This window comes from Corvus brachyrhynchos, unplaced genomic scaffold (assembly GCF_000691975.1).
Source record: "Corvus brachyrhynchos isolate BGI_N302 unplaced genomic scaffold, ASM69197v1 scaffold142, whole genome shotgun sequence".
NCBI classification, from domain to species: Eukaryota; Metazoa; Chordata; class Aves; order Passeriformes; family Corvidae; genus Corvus; species Corvus brachyrhynchos.
The window spans coordinates 3756058-3773018 of record NW_008237226.1 but is presented as its reverse complement, the minus strand read 5'-3'; the positions used below and the strand labels follow the sequence as shown (position 1 = coordinate 3773018).

Sequence of the window (16961 nt, the reverse complement as noted above, 5' to 3'; positions counted from 1 at the left end):
AGCACTTGGCTCAAAATCTAATCTTACATTATTAAATTGCTGTCAACACTAGATTGTATTTTGGAAGTAGTTATATGTCTTCCATTTCTCCAGTGCACCTTTCTTTCAAGCACAGTAAGCATCAGCAAAGCATACATGCAGCATTTTCTTTGCACAATTCCAGAAATGTCTAGTCACTTCATGCCCTTCTTCTGCAGTTATATTTCATCTAAAGTCCTAACTCTCTTTTGTTGTAGGTTCTTTTACATCCTCTAAGTAGAAAAGCTGATGATGATGACAACCAGCCAGCTATGCCTGATAGAGACAAGAACTTTCCATATCACAAACTAAGCGATTTAGGGTGAGACATTTTCATAGACAAAAACATGGGAGGGAATGGGAAGGAGAATTAGAAAAAAATAACATTGGTGGAAATGAAGACTTTTTTGGAAACTATGCCAGATCTAAGCAAAACTCTGCATCTTTTGGGTTGTGTCAGGTTCAGACTTCATCCTAGTTTATGCAGATGGTTAATTTTGTCCTTGAACAGTCTTAACTGCTGTGAATAGAAAACCTCATGTGTCTAAAGGTACTCACATACTGAAAATTTCTGCATGTCTGTCAGTAGGATGGGAAGTCTCAGAACTGAGACTGCCTTAGCATGGAAATTCAGAACTGAGCTTTGGAAGAAATACTGATAGTTCAGCAGTTCTTGTTCTAAGTAGTATGAACAGACTTCTACGCAGCAACAAAGTATAGGGGAGTGGTTTTAGCTGGGGTATTCAAATGAAACAAAATTTTTGGTAAGTTGCAGTCTGCCAATCCTTATCTCCCAGTAACTTCAACCCGTTTATTTGTTCAACTACATTTAATAGTAAGGATCTCAAAGAACTGTAGTTCCTAAAAGTTCTATCCCAATCATCAGCTGAGGAGAGAAATGCAGAGTCCTGTGGTCATTAGTACAAGGGAAAACAGTGGTACTGTTTAGCAAACATGAAGGGATGGGGCAGAGGAGACAGGAGAGGCTTGGAGTGTTGTGATATGTGCTGTCAGTGCTGGAAAGGCAACTGAGAATACAGTCTGTCAGCATTCTAATTTCTTGTAGTGCAAGCTTCTGCTGCCTACATAGCGCGCTCTGATGCTGCCCAAGGCCATTTAACGTTTCCTTTACCCAACAGAGGAGTGGACAAATTAGGAGCATCTTTATTTGAACACATAAGCCACAGCCTTCTGGGGCGTCCTTTATCTCAAAAGCTGGCTGCTATTGCTGTGGGACTACGAAGTGGAGGGGTGCTTCTCACAGGAGGAAAGGTACACACTTCTGCTTTCACCTTGCAAACCCTTGCACCTTGTTTTCCATAGTTACAAGACGGTTTGTGTTAGTTTGCTTTGATACTCTGCACGTTCCAAAGAATAAAGAACAAGCTGAAAAAAAACTGAACAGAGGTAATTCAGTAAAACATCATCACTCACACATACACACACACATATATATATATATATATATGTGCATTTTAAAGATTGCTACCAATGCAATTTCAGTAGGGGATTAATCTACTTTGTCTTTATATTATGATAATCACCTGTTGCCTTTGAAGTATTTGAATGAAAATAAGCATGTATTTCCTCTTGTGTTCTAACATAAAATGGCAGTGGAATTGATACTGTTATTTTCCTGTTGCCTCTTACAGTGATCCATTTAATACCATATGTCACTGAACGTAGCAGATGTCTTAACACTGAACTCAGTGGAATCAGAACACCGTACTGGATGTATCTACTCTGAATTTATCTTTGTTTCACTCCAGGGCTTTGGTCCCTACTAAGTGATACAGAGGCAAAATACATATATACATTTACTGAGGAATAAACCCTGTGTGTGTACAGCTTCCCCAGCTTGTTGGCTGGTGCATATTGTGACAAAAACATAGAAACACAAGGAATTGGCTCTGTCAATTTACTTTAGCTCACATTTATTTTTGTAGGGAAGTGGAAAGTCAACATTAGCAAAGGCCATCTGCAAAGAAGCTTTCACTAGACTGGATGCTCATGTAGAAGTAATTGATTGTAAAGCTTTAAGAGGTATGATAATAGTTTTTTTTAATCTCGAATGCTTGCTGTACAATAAAGAGGCACAGTTATGAAGTTAGTACATTTGGTCTGAATAATTTTTCTAGTATTTTTGCTGTTTTTGCAAGGATGTTTGATGCCCCACAATTAGTATCTTCAACAGTCTGATGGAAATACAGCTGCTGTAAGTTTATTTCACACTTCTGTCAGTTTTTGTCCCACATACCACCACTAAATTCAAACCGTGCTTGCTGTGCTCATTTCTAATTGTTACAGAATAGGAAGAAGTTGCAAAAATTGAACTGTGTGGTTTTTTTGCTATGCTAGCTGAAACAAATGCTATGTTAACAAACTGTAGGTGTTAGAGGATACCTGTACTCAGTGAAAGGATAACACAGGCACCAAAGACAGATCGAACAACCAAATGAAACCTGGTTTAGGATGGCATATTTACTAACCTAGTGTATTTGGCAATAGTCATCTAACACTGGTGATTATAGATGATGAGATGACTCCTTTTGGGAGTTTAAAATAAGTATTTTGCGCAAAGATGGAAGAGCACAAAATAGGCTTTTTTCTGCTTTTGCATTTCACTGGCTTTTCTAAATAGTCTTGCTGTCACAAGGGCAGAAAACACTCAACTGTTTTCTTACAGAGCCCTTATATGGCCCCGCTATATTGTTTTTGCTTAATTCACTACTTAAGCTGGAGTTCCTTGCACCAGAGAAAAGGGGAAAGATTAATGAGCTAGGTCCTTTGCTCTGGAAAATTCTTCTGATTGCTGGATTCTTTAGTAGCTGTATTAGAGTGCTGCTGATTCTTCTCTGGTTTTAACTGTCTGGCAATTAGACTTGTAGACTTCTATAGTGGTTAGTGAAAGATGATTGATCTCATTTTAGAACTTGTGGAACCTTCTAGTACTTTTTTAATTGAAGAAGTGGACTCTTTTTTTTAGTAATTGTTGACTTTGGTTTAATCTTGGTATCTGGATTTATAGACGTAAAAGTAAGATAGACAAAATAAAATATTGTGAGCAAGATGTAGTCAGACTGATTTTTTTCCTGATATTTTGTGTCATTCTAATAGTATTTTGTTTTAGGAAAAAGATTAGTAAACATAAGGAAAAATGTGGAAGAAGCTTTTTTAGAGGCAGCATGGAGACAACCATCCATTCTTTTGATGGATGATCTTGATCACATTGTTGGAGTACCTTCTACACCAGAGCATGAGAACAGCCCTGAAACTCTTCAAAGCAATAGACTTGCTTATGGTAATACTGTGCTACCTGTGTCTGAATAGAAATATAATGCAACTTAGAATTTCTTGCACCTGAGTTGTACTGTCCTACCTGAACAATTCTGTCTGTATCATTATTGCCTCTGGACCATGTGATATTCAGGCAGAGACTCAGAAATTATGGTAGGTAGGCATTTGTGGACCCCTGGCTGGTTCAAAATAATCCACTCTGGATCTTGGAGCAGTCATTGCCAATGCACTTTCACCACTGGTGCTGCTGTGGTGGTGCTGTTGTCAGTACCGCTGCCAGTGCTTGAGACTTCTCCGTTCCTTTTTTATATTGTTCATACACTCAAATATGTTGCAATTGATTACAAACTGCAGATGAATCTTTAACTGATAATTACTGATGAATTGATTTTTTGTTTTCTGTAATTATTATCATTTATAATTACATTGATACATCAGTTTGATACTTACTGATGGTTAGAACCAACTTCTTTTAGATGAGTACCAACTTCTTTATCATCCTACTTGTTATACATTATAGAATTTCTGTTTTGTTTTACAATGTAACAATCCACAAATGTTAAAAATAAGATGATCAGTTGTAGTTTGACTTCCTGTATAATGTTCCCTTTTATTCCTGGAAGTCTACACAATGCTAAATTGCAAATTAAAACTTAATCTAAATGATCAAGACTAATAAAGCCATAGCAAAAAACACCTTCCATTTCTTAGCTCAGTTTGAGGGAGTTAGCATAATTTTTACTGAAATACTTCTGAAGTTCAGAAAATCTTACTATAATTTCTTCCTTAAAAATGTGCTCTTAACTTACATGCAGAATTGTTTGGTTTTCTTAATACTTTTATTTAAAGGTGTAGTGCATACAACAGAGCTTTAGAGTTTTAAAGATTGTTTCTTGAAGGTCTACCTTGAATCCTTAATTTTTTTTACTTTTATGTATTACTTTTTTCCTAGAGTGCTTATTTTCTAGGCTTAAGATCTGTTTTTATAACTTTTCCTTTGTTGTTTACATGGAGGCAGTAATACCACACAAAAGTAGACGTCATCAGTGATGTTACAAAATCAGCTTTTAAAAAGCACTTCTGATGGCATTTTCTTAATGGAATATGCTGTCCTAGAGAGACTCACTATACCTTTTTTTTCCCCTAGTTAAAAAAAACAACTGTAAACATGAGGAATAAAAATAATGTATTACAAAGCTGTTACATTTTGTGTGCACTAATGCTACTCTCCAGGGTTAGGGTTATTTTTGTTATTTTGCACTTCATACAGCAACATCTTCTGTGTTTAGTTTTAAAAGATCTGATGAAAGAAGTTATTTCCATGGGGAGTTTGATTGCACTAATTGCCACAAGTCAGTCTGAACATTCCCTTCATCCTTCCCTGGTTTCAGCACAAGGAACTCATGTATTTCAGTGCTTCAAATGTATCCGATCTCCAGATCAGGTAAATTCAAATAAAAATGGTTAAAATGTTGTTTGCCTTGCCAGCAGTCTCAAATATGATGGTGGAACAGCTGCAAAAATAATAGGTTACACCTGAAGATGAGAAAAAAATCTGGAAATCTTAGAAGTTCTTTTGTGATACTTAAATACCTCAGAACTTATATCTGTCATTATAAAGTTTAAAAAAAAAAAAAATCCAATGAAAGCTCCCAGTTGGCCCCACTCCTCAGTAGTAAGAGAAGGGTGTATTCAGAGGGCATTTCAGTTCAATGTAAAACAAGTCTGGTTGTCTAGCACAGGTGAGATATGCATGTCTCCTTGTTACCTCTAAGGGGATGCTAAAGGAGCAGCTTTGTAAAACATGTAAGCCATCAAGTTAGAGAAATGAAATTAAACACAAGTGTGTTTTTTCCCAGCTCAGTGAAATAAGTATGTTCCTAGAACGTGTATTTTAAAAACATTAATAAAACTAAATGTTAGATTTATGGGACAGTTTTAGGTTTGTTTCCATAGTAATACCATCAGTCTACTTTTGAACACAGTCCAGTTTGAAAAGAAAAATGGATAGAAATAAAAATGCACAGTATTAACTTTTGTGCAGGAGAAAGCAGAGACTTTGAAACCCTCGTTCCCTAAGGACTCATTTTTATTTAACATGAGTTGTTCCTGTCTGCATGTCTTTGGTCACAGCCCAGCAATTAAAAGCCACTGAGCAGGGGATACTGTGTTAGATGCAGTTTGACTTTCTCCCACTTCCTGCAAGTCTTTTAGATTTTATTTTTTATTTTTTAAAAGTCTTCTAGATATTATTTTTTATAAATATTTAAATTTTTTTAAAAAAACAAGATTTTATTGTTTTTAATACTAATACTCAAATAAGGATGACACATCACTGTAAAAGTCAAGATCTCAAAAGATACCAAATTATCTGAAGTGTTTTTATCTGGCACGATATATTTCATCTCAGACATATTCTCTGCTCATATTGACAAAATGCATTGTGTTCTGTTTCCTGTGAAACAGAAAAAATGGGTGTAAACCAGTAGAATCTGGAGAGGGAGGGATGTTTCATTATTGCTGTTGAATTTAAAGTAGCTCTGGTGAGGTGAATATTTAAAGTTATAAAACTGGTGAATTTATTGAAGTGCACTTGAAGAACTAGCATTTGTTTATATTGCTATGGTTTTGTTATATAAGGGTTTGGCATTACACAAATATTCAAGGAAATTTTCCTGAGTCATATCTATTTACTTTTTGAATTCTTGAACTCCATATAAATAGTAAACTCAATATGCACTTGCTGCACAATTCTGTTTTTCAGAAGCAAAGATGTGAAATGCTGTATTCCATAATAAAGAAGAAACTGAATTCTCATCCGAAGGACTTTTCTGATCTTGACCTGCAATGTATTGCAAAGGAAACAGAAGGTTTTGTTGCTAGAGATTTTACTATGCTGATTGATCGTGCCATTCATACCTGTGCTTCTAACCAGAATGCATCAGATAATGGTGGTATGTTGACAAAAAAATCTCTTATTTCATAGTCTTGCTTCTGTTATCCAGAACTGGTGGAATAATACAGAAACAACCCCAGTTTTTATATTTTGTTATATACATATATATATTCTATTATATATAATAGAATATATTTTTCTATTTTATGTTACTTTATGATTATATCTTCTATTTTATTATTAAAATTTATTTAATTGTTACATATTGTAAGGAAATTGTTACTGACAGTTTTTGCGTTTGGGTTTTGTTCAGGATTTTTTTTTTTTTAAGCAGATTTGAACCTGTCAACTGTGGATTTTCAGAAAGCTCTAAAAGATTTTACTCCATTAGCTCTGAGAAATGTCAACCTTCATAAACCTAAAGACCTTGGCTGGGACAGGATTGGTGGCTTAAAAGATGTGAAGCAAGTGCTGAGGGATACCATCATGTTACCTGCAAAGGTACTAAGTTCCTTTAAATTAGTTACTTGAATTTTGTACATAAAGTCAGTAGGGAAGAATTATATTTTGAGGTGTGGCACAGTGTTTGGTAGAAAGATGACAGGCATGATTTAGGGCTACTTTTGTAGCTTTCCAATCTTCAGCTGTCTTCAGCTACTAGAAAACACTTTATTCTTCCCCTTCTCTCTTCCAAATACAAAAGGCAATAGCTGAGCTTTACTACAAATCAAGTGTTACTCTACAATATTGGAGTATTGCCACACTCGGTTGCAGGGTTTGTAATTAGGTTCTGTAAAGACAACATTTCCAGCTGTTTTGTGCAGTGCTTTTGCTAGAGGAGTATTTCCTTTTGGATGAATGCCAATCCATCAACCTCTCTCTACTTCACTTTGGCCTTTCTGCCTTGCTTAAAAGTTGAACACTGAGATAAGCCATTGAGCATTGACTCTTCAGAGAAATGACTGAGGAGTATATTTGATCATTATCATTCAGTGATTAAAATAGGAATTTAGAACTACCAGTATGGACAATATAAAGCTCTAGTCCATCCCTATTCTGTCCTGTTTCCTCTTGGTAGAAAATCCCACTTGTTTGTATTTTAGGTACCTAGTAAACCTAGGAACTTAGTTCAGCCCCAGGTAAGCTAAAAATAGTCCAGATGAGCTGTTGGGATAATATTGGGGATATAATAAACTAGATGCATTCTGTTTAGACAAAAGTCATCACTAGTCAGTGATGTTACAGTACATTACAGAATACTTACTTATTTTAGAAGGTATCACATTGAACCTCTTTTCCAGTATCCAGAATTATTTGCAAACCTGCCCATACGACAGAGATCAGGAGTTTTGCTGTATGGAGCGCCTGGAACAGGAAAAACACTGTTGGCGGGAGTGGTTGCTAGAGAGAGTGGAATGAATTTCATCAGCATCAAGGTAGCAAGAGTTTAAGATTAATTGATTCATTATATTAACTGAATGAAATAACTTTACATAATATCTGAAACTGTGTGCTTGTGAGGGCAAAAAAACTAAAGTAAGAAACTCACATTTAAAATTTTGCTTGTCTCTGGATAGCCCTCTGTATATCTGATTTCTGGAACTTAACAGTTTTATTACTGAGATTTTTTTTTTTTTTTTGTATACCTATTTTCCTCAGGCGGAATTATAGAATTTAATTAGGTGTTCTTAGTTTCTCACTTTTTGTAAAAAGACCCCAAATTTTGATTCCACTGTACAATGAAATTGAGCAATATATTTTAGACCTTTTTAAACTACAGTGTAAACCTTTGCCTTGTGATTCTGTAACATATGTTCTGTTATGGTACAAAAATGGAAATGATTATTTTTAAATAAGTTAGAATGCTTGAAAAATTCTTCTGGTTTATCTAGACCCCTTGTCTCTTCTGTTCAAAGATGCCACTGTCTTGGTTGCAAGAAAATTCAGTCTAGTAAACAAAATATATGCTGATGTTGAGTTACACATTAAAACTAAGAAACATGTTGTGAGTGGTTTTTTCTGATTATATATTTTTAGGGACCAGAGCTGCTCAGCAAATACATTGGAGCAAGTGAGCAAGCAGTTAGAGATATCTTCAACAGGTTTGTTTTGTAAAGATTTGTGATGTTATCAGTTAATTTCATTGGTTGAACCACAAAGAAATAATTTTGTTATCTGAGGGGAGATACGGCATCAGATCATAAAAGCATCTGAAATAATCAGTTGTGCTGATCCAGATGTGTGTATCTTGGTAGGTTCATCCTGGCCTTCATTGTTCAAGAACTGCACGTTTTGGCTCCAATCAGGAATGTGCTTTTGAAGCTGAACTCCCAGTTGTCTCCAGCTACAATGCATTGGTTCACATCACAGAACTGTCTTGGAAAACATGTCCTGAATTCCTTTCAGATGATTCCAGAAGACAGTTACTCCAAGTAGTAATGCACACTCAGTACATAGGGTCATATTAAACTTGGTACTGAGGTCCTCAATGCCAGTAGTTCTTTTTTACAAATCTGCTCTTACTGGCCCTCAGTGCTCACTAATGCCAACACATCCTACACAGCCTTGGCTTCTCATGTTATCATGTAGGCAGTCTTCTTGTTAGACATCTGTAAGCCAAGAACTCATCTGCCGTGATTGGATTTTAGAACTTTCACGTATAATAATATGACAGTTGAGCACTTAGAAATGATAAAGTGAGTGAAAAGTATGTTATAAAAATGAACAGGGACTGTATTGCAATCCAGTTCTTCAGAAGCTCTTAAATTCTACAAAAACAGATTTTCTGTTCTGTCATTAAATACAACTGTTATCTGAAGCCAAAAAGCAATTAGCTTCAATACTTTTAAGCAATTCTACCTGAGAATGAAACTTAAACAGAAAAATAAGTATTCCTTTTTTTTTTTTTCCCCATTTTAGGGCTCAGGCAGCTAAGCCTTGCATTGTTTTCTTTGATGAGTTTGATTCTATTGCTCCTCGCCGAGGTCACGACAACACAGGAGTCACCGACCGAGTGGTTAACCAGCTGTTGACTCAGTTAGATGGTGTGGAAGGCTTGCAAGGTACCAATTCACCTGTGTGCTCCTTTTCATGCAGAAGTTTAGCAGGTGTTAATGGCGTTTTTCTGAACTCTCCTAAGGGGTTTATGTGCTAGCTGCTACCAGTCGCCCGGATTTGATTGACCCTGCTTTGTTAAGGCCAGGTCGACTGGATAAATGCCTGTACTGTCCACCTCCTGATCAGGTGAGGAAACAATTTCACACAAGAGGCAAGGGAAAAAATCAAACTAATGGATTTTATTTGCCTTTTCTTTATACATAGTGCCACTTCAAACCTGGAAAAAGTGGACTTGATTGCCCAGCTCCAATTCTACAACAGGATAAATTCGCTGATTTTAATGTCAATGTGTTCACATAAAACTGGGGAAAGAATAGGCTGTTTAGCACAGTCTTCTGGATTAAGTAATATTCTGTGAGTCTAGCTGATTAAAAAAAAATGTGAAAAACAGGAAACTAATCTGCAGAAAGAAATTGGATGCAGTGTAGTGTGTATAATGTTCTCCATCTTTCTTTGAACAATGATTCCAGTGAATATGCCATTTGCTTAAACCATAGTCAGTCTTTCGAGGCTGTACAATGTGTGTCCTTGATTCCCCATTTAATGAGAAAAAATTAGCACAGTTCATTTTCAGATTAGTTCACACATTTAACAAATATCCCATCATTTCATTCTGAAACACATACGATGAGCCTGTGCCATAAGAGCATAGGTATACTCTCTTCCCCCTCCCCCATTTTAAACTTCTGGCTGAGGGTGAGATCATTCAGGTAAACAAAAGTTTTGCACTTTCATCATACTTCTCTTTACAAAATGACATATGAGGAGCAGAACTCACTTTCATATTTTTATGTATTTCATATATGAAAATCCCAGATATTGACTAGATATATTGGAGGAATTTATTCTCTGTATACTACATTTGGTTAGGATAATATCTTTCTAGTACTAGGACAGTATCTTCTTGAAAAAAGATCCGTCCTCCCTCAGAGAGGAAGTGGCTGGTGACAGGTCCAAAGCACCATCTAGCAGTCAGGACAAGGAAGATAACAAGTTGCTTTTCTGACCTTTTTTTTTTTTTTTTTTTCCAGAATTCAGGATATGAAATCTTAAAAGCTCTCAGTTATTCCCTGTCCTTGGCCAATGATGTGGACTTTCAGGATTTGGCAGCAAAAACAGAACAGTTCACAGGGGCTGACCTAAAAGCTTTATTATACAATGCCCAATTAGAGGCAATCCATACTAATTTAAATTTAGGTTTAACACAGGTAAATAAAACTGATATAAAAGAAGTCTCTCCTCTTTATTTTTATGTTGATATGTTTGAAAGAGTTAATTGTATCCATGCAAAATTACTTTTTTTTATACAGAGGATTAACATTTTAATATGTTTGCAGAAAAATACAAGAATATTGTAATGAATTGGTTTAAATACTTCTTAAACACAAGGTTTTTCTCATTTCATGATTGGTGTTTATTGTAAAATGTATTTATTTAAGCCCAAATGTGTTTATCACAGTTGTGATGAACAACTAACAAATTGATAGGAGGGATCCCACACAGAGTTTCTTAGGAGCAGATAGCAAAATCAGTTTTGAGATGGCACATTTTGGATGATGGAGGAAACGAGAAATTGGTGGGTTTTAGGGATTCATTCCAACAGATTAAGTTTGATTGAGGTCAGGAGAGAAGTGGCAAGAGGATGGCAATACCTGAAATGGCCAGCTCTGGCTCATCTTCCAGGCACCAGCTGGTACTTGAACTTCCAAAGTATAGGATCCCACCCTAGGTTTGTGCCCCACACGTGACTGACAGATCCTTCCTCTTTTAGCCTCTGTTCAGCCACCTCTCTTCACATTTTTAATGCCTGTCCTCTGGTTCTAGCTGGACAGGGGCAGGCATGGCTTCTGCTACTTGGTGGCCAAAGGGAAAGGTTGGGACAGGGGTGCAAAATGAAGGAGATCCTTTTGAATTCTTTTTGCACCAGCTGTTACCAAGGAATTGGGCTCTGAGGATGCAACTCTTAGTATTGAGAGGGATCTCCAGCATGTCTTCCCTAACATTCCCTTCACCTGTAGCATCAGTAAGTAGCTGCTACCTCATGATTATCCATCATAGGAGGAGGTTGTTGTCTGAAGCAGTGGTCTGCAGAGTGGTGTGCACACACCCCAGAGAGAGCACAAGGCAGTCCATTGATGTGCAGGAAGAAAATAATAGAACTTCAATGGTACATGTATATAATTTGCGAATAGTATCCATATTCTTGGTAGAGTGTGCTCTGAAATTTTTGACTGATAGAGGTGTACAATCAAAGTGGTTTGCAGACACCAGTCTAAAGCAACAATTTTGATTTCCACATCAGCATTTAAAATGTGTTGGCTATGACTAAAAGGGAGTACAGCAGTTAGGCACTATAAAAGTAGACTCACTTCAGTCTCCTAGAGCATTTTACACAAGACACTAATTTGCTTGGAGGGTAAGGTTGCAACAGAAGTTGTACAGTTCTACAACACAAGACATACATGAAGTTTCTCAACACTTGCTGTTACTGAGAGTGTGAGACAGTGGAAACAATAAAACCTCAGAATTACCTCCTGAAATTACTTTTCTAGCATGAAGACAGAAAGTTCTTAAAGGCATTGGATTTTCTTAGCAAAATATTTGGAAACATACTCCTAGAGAAAGACAGATTACTATTAGAGTCAAATGTAAATTGATATTCTCATTTGCACTGTGTATTAAATCTTCTCGTGTATTTCCAATTGTAGTTTGTCACGAGTTAACTCTTGTAATGCTCTGTTCTTTGTTACAGGATTTTGGATCTAGTTCTGATAGTGACTTCAGTCTCTCTTCCATGGTTTTTCTAAACCACAGCAGTGGCTCAGATGATTCAGCAATAGATGGAGAAGCAGGGCTAGAGCAATCTCTTATTTCTTTAGACATGTCTGACTTGCTTCCTGAAGATCCAAGGTCCAACATGTATCGTCTTTATTTCGGAAGCTCTTATGAGTCAGAGCTGGGAAATGGAACTCCTTCAGAACTGGTAAATTACTCACTTCATGTCTTGAATTTTCTAAATATAGTTGAGAAGCAAAAAAAACCCATACCATTTGCCTGGTTAAGTTTATAAATACAATTATGTCTGCTTTGACCTGCAGACTGTCTTCAGGTAATACTTAGTAGTCCACAGTGAGGATGGGGATGGAAGGACGTGAGCTGAGAAAATACAATTTGGACTTCTCTGCAATCTTGCTGGAGTTTAAAATCAAAATCCCAATGCTTAATACCTTATAATTAAGCAAATTGCATTCATATTAGATTTTACTCGCTGGTCAAATAGCTTGTTTCCTTCCAAAATTTTTGAATTTTGGTGGTTGGTTTGTTTGTTGTTTTTTCTTTAACTTAGTTTTATTACTAAAGAATGACCATCCAGCTTTCAAGAATTAAGTTACATTCTCAAGAATCAATGAACCTTCTTTAGTTTCCAAAAAAATGTGTATTAATAGAATAGTCAGACCGTGGAATTGTGTAAAGAAGAAAACGAAATCTTAATTTCCATCACTGTCTTTAAGAATCAGAATTCCTGATGTAGTAGTATCATGGTACGCAGCAAGCAGCATGTTCTCTGGCCAGTTTGCAGGTAGGGATGCACAGGTTGGCTGCCCAGCACCTGCACAGGGATCAGCTCACCTTTCTTGGCTGACAGGTCAGCAGAACAGGGTATGCTGCCTCGGAGCTCCTTACAGTGAAGAGATGATTTCACAGTTCATGTGAATCTGTGGGAAATTCATTTTCAAAATCTATGTAGAACTGTTACTACAAGTAGTAATCCAAATTCTTAGACTCTGTTTTCAAAACTGTCTTGCATTGATTCTTAAAGCCAAAAATAACTTACCTTGACATTGGAGAAGTAATTACTCACTGCTAATGTGCTTTGGTATATTTTATCTTGCATTATGGGTGATAGTGTTTGATTAATGTAACTTTAAAGACTTAGTTTTCCTCTGACTGTGAAAATCTTTCAGCAAGGATTCTATACAGACTTTGATCTCTTAAAGTTGTTGAATTTGAAAGGTGTGTATTTTATCAAGTGCCCAGAGAATTTGGACATGATGAATATTTAAATTCCAAATCTAACTACATAAACTTGCCCAGATTTTAGAATCATGGATTTTCATAAGTAAATAAAACAATGGACTTAGCAGACCTTTATTCATTCTGAGATGGGCCATTGCAAAAATACTTACATATTTTCCAGACATGAAATTCTTCATTTCAAATTTGGCTTTTGCCCAAACACCTTGGCATATTAACCTAAATCTTTCTGTTAAAAAAAATACGTATGAAATATATTTTAAAGAGAAAGAACTCTTTTTGCCAGTGTAGGCAAGCTTATATTGAATTGTTGGCTAATTCCCCATGATGGAGTTGCTCTTTTGGATCCATAATGAGTTAATATATTTCTTCTTGTGATGAATTTAGAGCTCTTTGTGTTTGTCCGGTCCAAACTCCATAACTTACGACTTTACCAGCGTCACTCAGAGAGATGTTGCATCCTCCCAGCCTGCAATGCTTAGAGCAGCTTCTCAAGAAGGCTCCCTGGAGAACCAGGAGCAGCAAGCAGAGCACCTGAGGACAGAAATCAATGCTATCAAGGCCAATTACAGAAGCAAGAATGGAGTATGGCACTTTTTAAAATTAGTATTTAGTCTTAACAATTCTCTGTTGTTTTCCCACACTTCTTGGTATTTCAATTAATAATTTCTGCAATAATATTAAATATTAGGTAACAAAAATAACAAAGATAAGTGATACTTAGTTTGATGAAAAGAAGTCAGATATTAGCATGCATATAATTAAACAGTTATTTCTGTTATTTATAAACATGGAGGGGGGAAAGTTGTGACTGTATTTCTAATAAATCTGTCTGTACATGTAATGTACAGACATACAGAGGAGGTTCTGTAGCTAATGATACCAATGGCACTACGTTTCTGTAAAAATTTTTCATTGTCTGTTCATGGCTCACTTTTCAAGGAGGACAGCACCCTTAATCAGTCAGCGCTTCCCAAGACCACCTTAACTATTACCCAGTCTCATCTGATGACTGCTCTTCAGAGTATGAGACCATCCATTAGTCAGGATGACTGGAAGCATTTTACTGAACTGTAAGTTTGGGTTGTTTTTTTTTGTAATTTTGAATTCAGTGGAGATTTGGTCTTATCACATTCCTTATACATCAGAAACACGATGGTTTTAAATAAATGTGGGGACTGGCAGCAGATAGCTGATAGCTTCTGACAGCAGTTTTTTAAGAAATGGTAAGTTACATAGTGGGAAAGGGAAATGATTTTACCAGTGAATTGTCTTCTTATTCATGTAGGACCTAGAAATAACAGACCAGAATCCCCTTGTATTATGTTAAGAGGCTCTTTAAGTTTTAGAGCTAGGTCTTCCTGCTTCCACTTAGTAGTAGCTCCTTGTATTTTCAGATTGCTGGAGTTTGACCCTCTGTAGTGGTCTTTGTAGCTGGTATGTTTGGGAAAGGCAATAATCCTTAGAAGTATAAACATACTGAAAAGGAGAATGTGTCTCCTTGGACTTGGAGATCAAAAAGCTGGGAAAAAAAAAAAAGGAAGCAGGACAGAGAGCTCTTGAGTTAGGTTTGGGGGTAAAAACTCCTCCAGGTCCCCAGGTTTGAGGAGACAGGCACTCTTCATTTCCATAAACATAATACTTAAACATCTGGAGTTCTGTGGTACATTAATAGGCATCTGAAGAGGCAGACACAAAAAACACATTTCATAAGAATTTGCTAATGTCTTTTTTTGTTTTGTTTTGTTTCCAGGTATGATAATTTTCAGAATCCCAAGAAGAGGAAAGTACAGATTGGTGCAACATTCAGACCAGGACAAAAAATGACTCTAGCTTAGGAACTTGCACTTGCTTGTAATTGCTAAACTGTAACTGGAAATGACAAATGTGATTAAATCAGATTATTTATATTCATATGGATTTATTAATGTAGCAGTTGAAGATAAGTTTCTTCTAAACTCGCTGTAAAATTATGTCACATTTTATTTTGAAGAATATTGTCTTCCTTTAGATTGATATTAAATTTTTTGAGAGAACATTGGTTTTGTTCTGTTCAGTTGTTTATCATATAAACTTTAAAATTTTGGTTTTTATCAATTTAGTTACCAAAATTCCTGTGCCTGTTGACTCCCTCACAACAAATAAAATCTGTTCAAATAGATTGTAATATTAATGGGGGATATGTTTTTTAAATATTCTATAAAGTCATTCTCTAATGGCCTTTGGAGGGCTTAGAGCAGGGTGGTGCTTCATATGTATATTGGTAGGCAACTAGACTAATACTTTCAGAATACATTTTTCCAGCTATAGCAAGAAAAACCAGACCAAGATAATTGCATCTTGTTTTCTGCCACTGTTTGTTAATCAGAAGAATACAAAGTTGCATTTCACAACTGCACCTTTTCATCCATACCTTTTCTTCCTGGAGACCGTTAAAAACATTTTGGATGCTTGGAAGCTTTCTAATGTTGCATCCTAAAATTATGCACAACCATTGTCTTCCATGGAGATTGTTAAAGAGTTGGGGTCCTTAACTGAGACACAGATAACCAAGGAGGGGGAAAGAAGGAGGAGGCAGGAAAGAAAACTAGAGATGTTTCCCATGAGTCTGTTCAACCCTTTGACAGCATTTTGCTTTCACTTCAAAATAGTCTTCATCTCTAACCCAAGGAAATACTATCTTCAGTTCAAATACTTCTGTTTGAAACTTCAGCCCAGTTAATTTCATTGATTAGTTCCTGCAGTTTCTAAGATACCAATAGGAGCTTTGCACTTACTCTTTCACCTACTGGCTTAATAATTTTTCAGGCAAAGGTTCTTTTCTACACCCAGCACCTCTATAAGAAGGAGGTCTTCTAGCTCTGTCCTTGTCAAAATTATTTAAAGAACATTGTGGTTTATTACATCTTTTTTGCTTGGTAAAGGAATTTCCAGCTATTACAAAAGCATCCAGGTTAGCCAAAATTAGCAGCAGCATCTGTTCTTCAAGTAAGGTCTAGATAATGGTTGTACAAAATTCATTAAAAATGGAAATTATTTAACCTTCCTAGTACTGATAATCTCATAATGCACTGATACTTAAATCTGAAAGGACCAGTCGCAGGCTAATCATGATGGTAGCAAAGACCATTCCATAGATTATTGTACTGTCCTCACACTGGGAGTCATTTAATTAGAATACAGTGCCAAGTATTATATTGCAAAGTTAAAAAGAAAGGTTTGCTGTGTGCCAAGGTCTTATCAGTCGTCAACCAAAATGATGCACTACACTGTCATGGAAAATGTTCTTAAAACCCGGGAAGCCTAGGTTCCAAATCTCTGGTGTTCCTCCTTCCTCCATGCAAGGAATTCCATCAGTGTGTTAGTTCAGACATTCCCCTGTATAAGTAACCTGGATGATGCTGAGGGCAGGTTCATGTGATCCAAGGAGGTCACTGAATAACTACCTGCTGTTAGGTGATTTTTTGGTTACATTCTGAATTATATTGACATCTCACCTTGAAAGGTAGGAGAGAATGTAAATGAAGCCTAGCTAAACTCTGCTATAGACCTAAATCTGATACACAAGGAGCATTAAGCCTGCAGCTCAGAGGAGGAT

General features: G+C 36.3%; 1 protein-coding gene across 2 annotated transcripts in view; it reads left to right on the top strand.

The window, feature by feature from the left end:
* PEX1 (peroxisomal biogenesis factor 1) overlaps window positions 1-15401 on the top strand; it is a 26353-nt gene extending 10952 nt beyond the window's left edge. Inside the window, exons 9-24 of one of the 2 annotated variants that reach the window (XM_017729286.1) lie at window positions 237-340; window positions 1158-1290; window positions 1965-2061; window positions 3149-3319; window positions 4707-4759; window positions 6080-6269; window positions 6546-6712; window positions 7513-7647; window positions 8249-8313; window positions 9131-9273; window positions 9351-9454; window positions 10360-10536; window positions 12081-12311; window positions 13751-13948; window positions 14306-14436; window positions 15117-15401. In XM_017729286.1, the coding sequence (XP_017584775.1) occupies window positions 237-340; window positions 1158-1290; window positions 1965-2061; window positions 3149-3319; window positions 4707-4759; window positions 6080-6269; window positions 6546-6712; window positions 7513-7647; window positions 8249-8313; window positions 9131-9273; window positions 9351-9454; window positions 10360-10536; window positions 12081-12311; window positions 13751-13948; window positions 14306-14436; window positions 15117-15201 (2184 nt within the window). In that variant the 3' untranslated portion in view covers window positions 15202-15401. Of the gene's footprint in view, window positions 1-236; window positions 341-1157; window positions 1291-1964; window positions 2062-3148; window positions 3320-4604; window positions 4760-6079; window positions 6270-6545; window positions 6713-7512; window positions 7648-8248; window positions 8314-9130; window positions 9274-9350; window positions 9455-10359; window positions 10537-12080; window positions 12312-13750; window positions 13949-14305; window positions 14437-15116 lie in introns of both variants that reach the window. The other variant, XM_017729285.1, reaches the window with a different exon arrangement.
* The last annotated feature ends 1560 nt before the right edge of the window (window positions 15402-16961 follow it).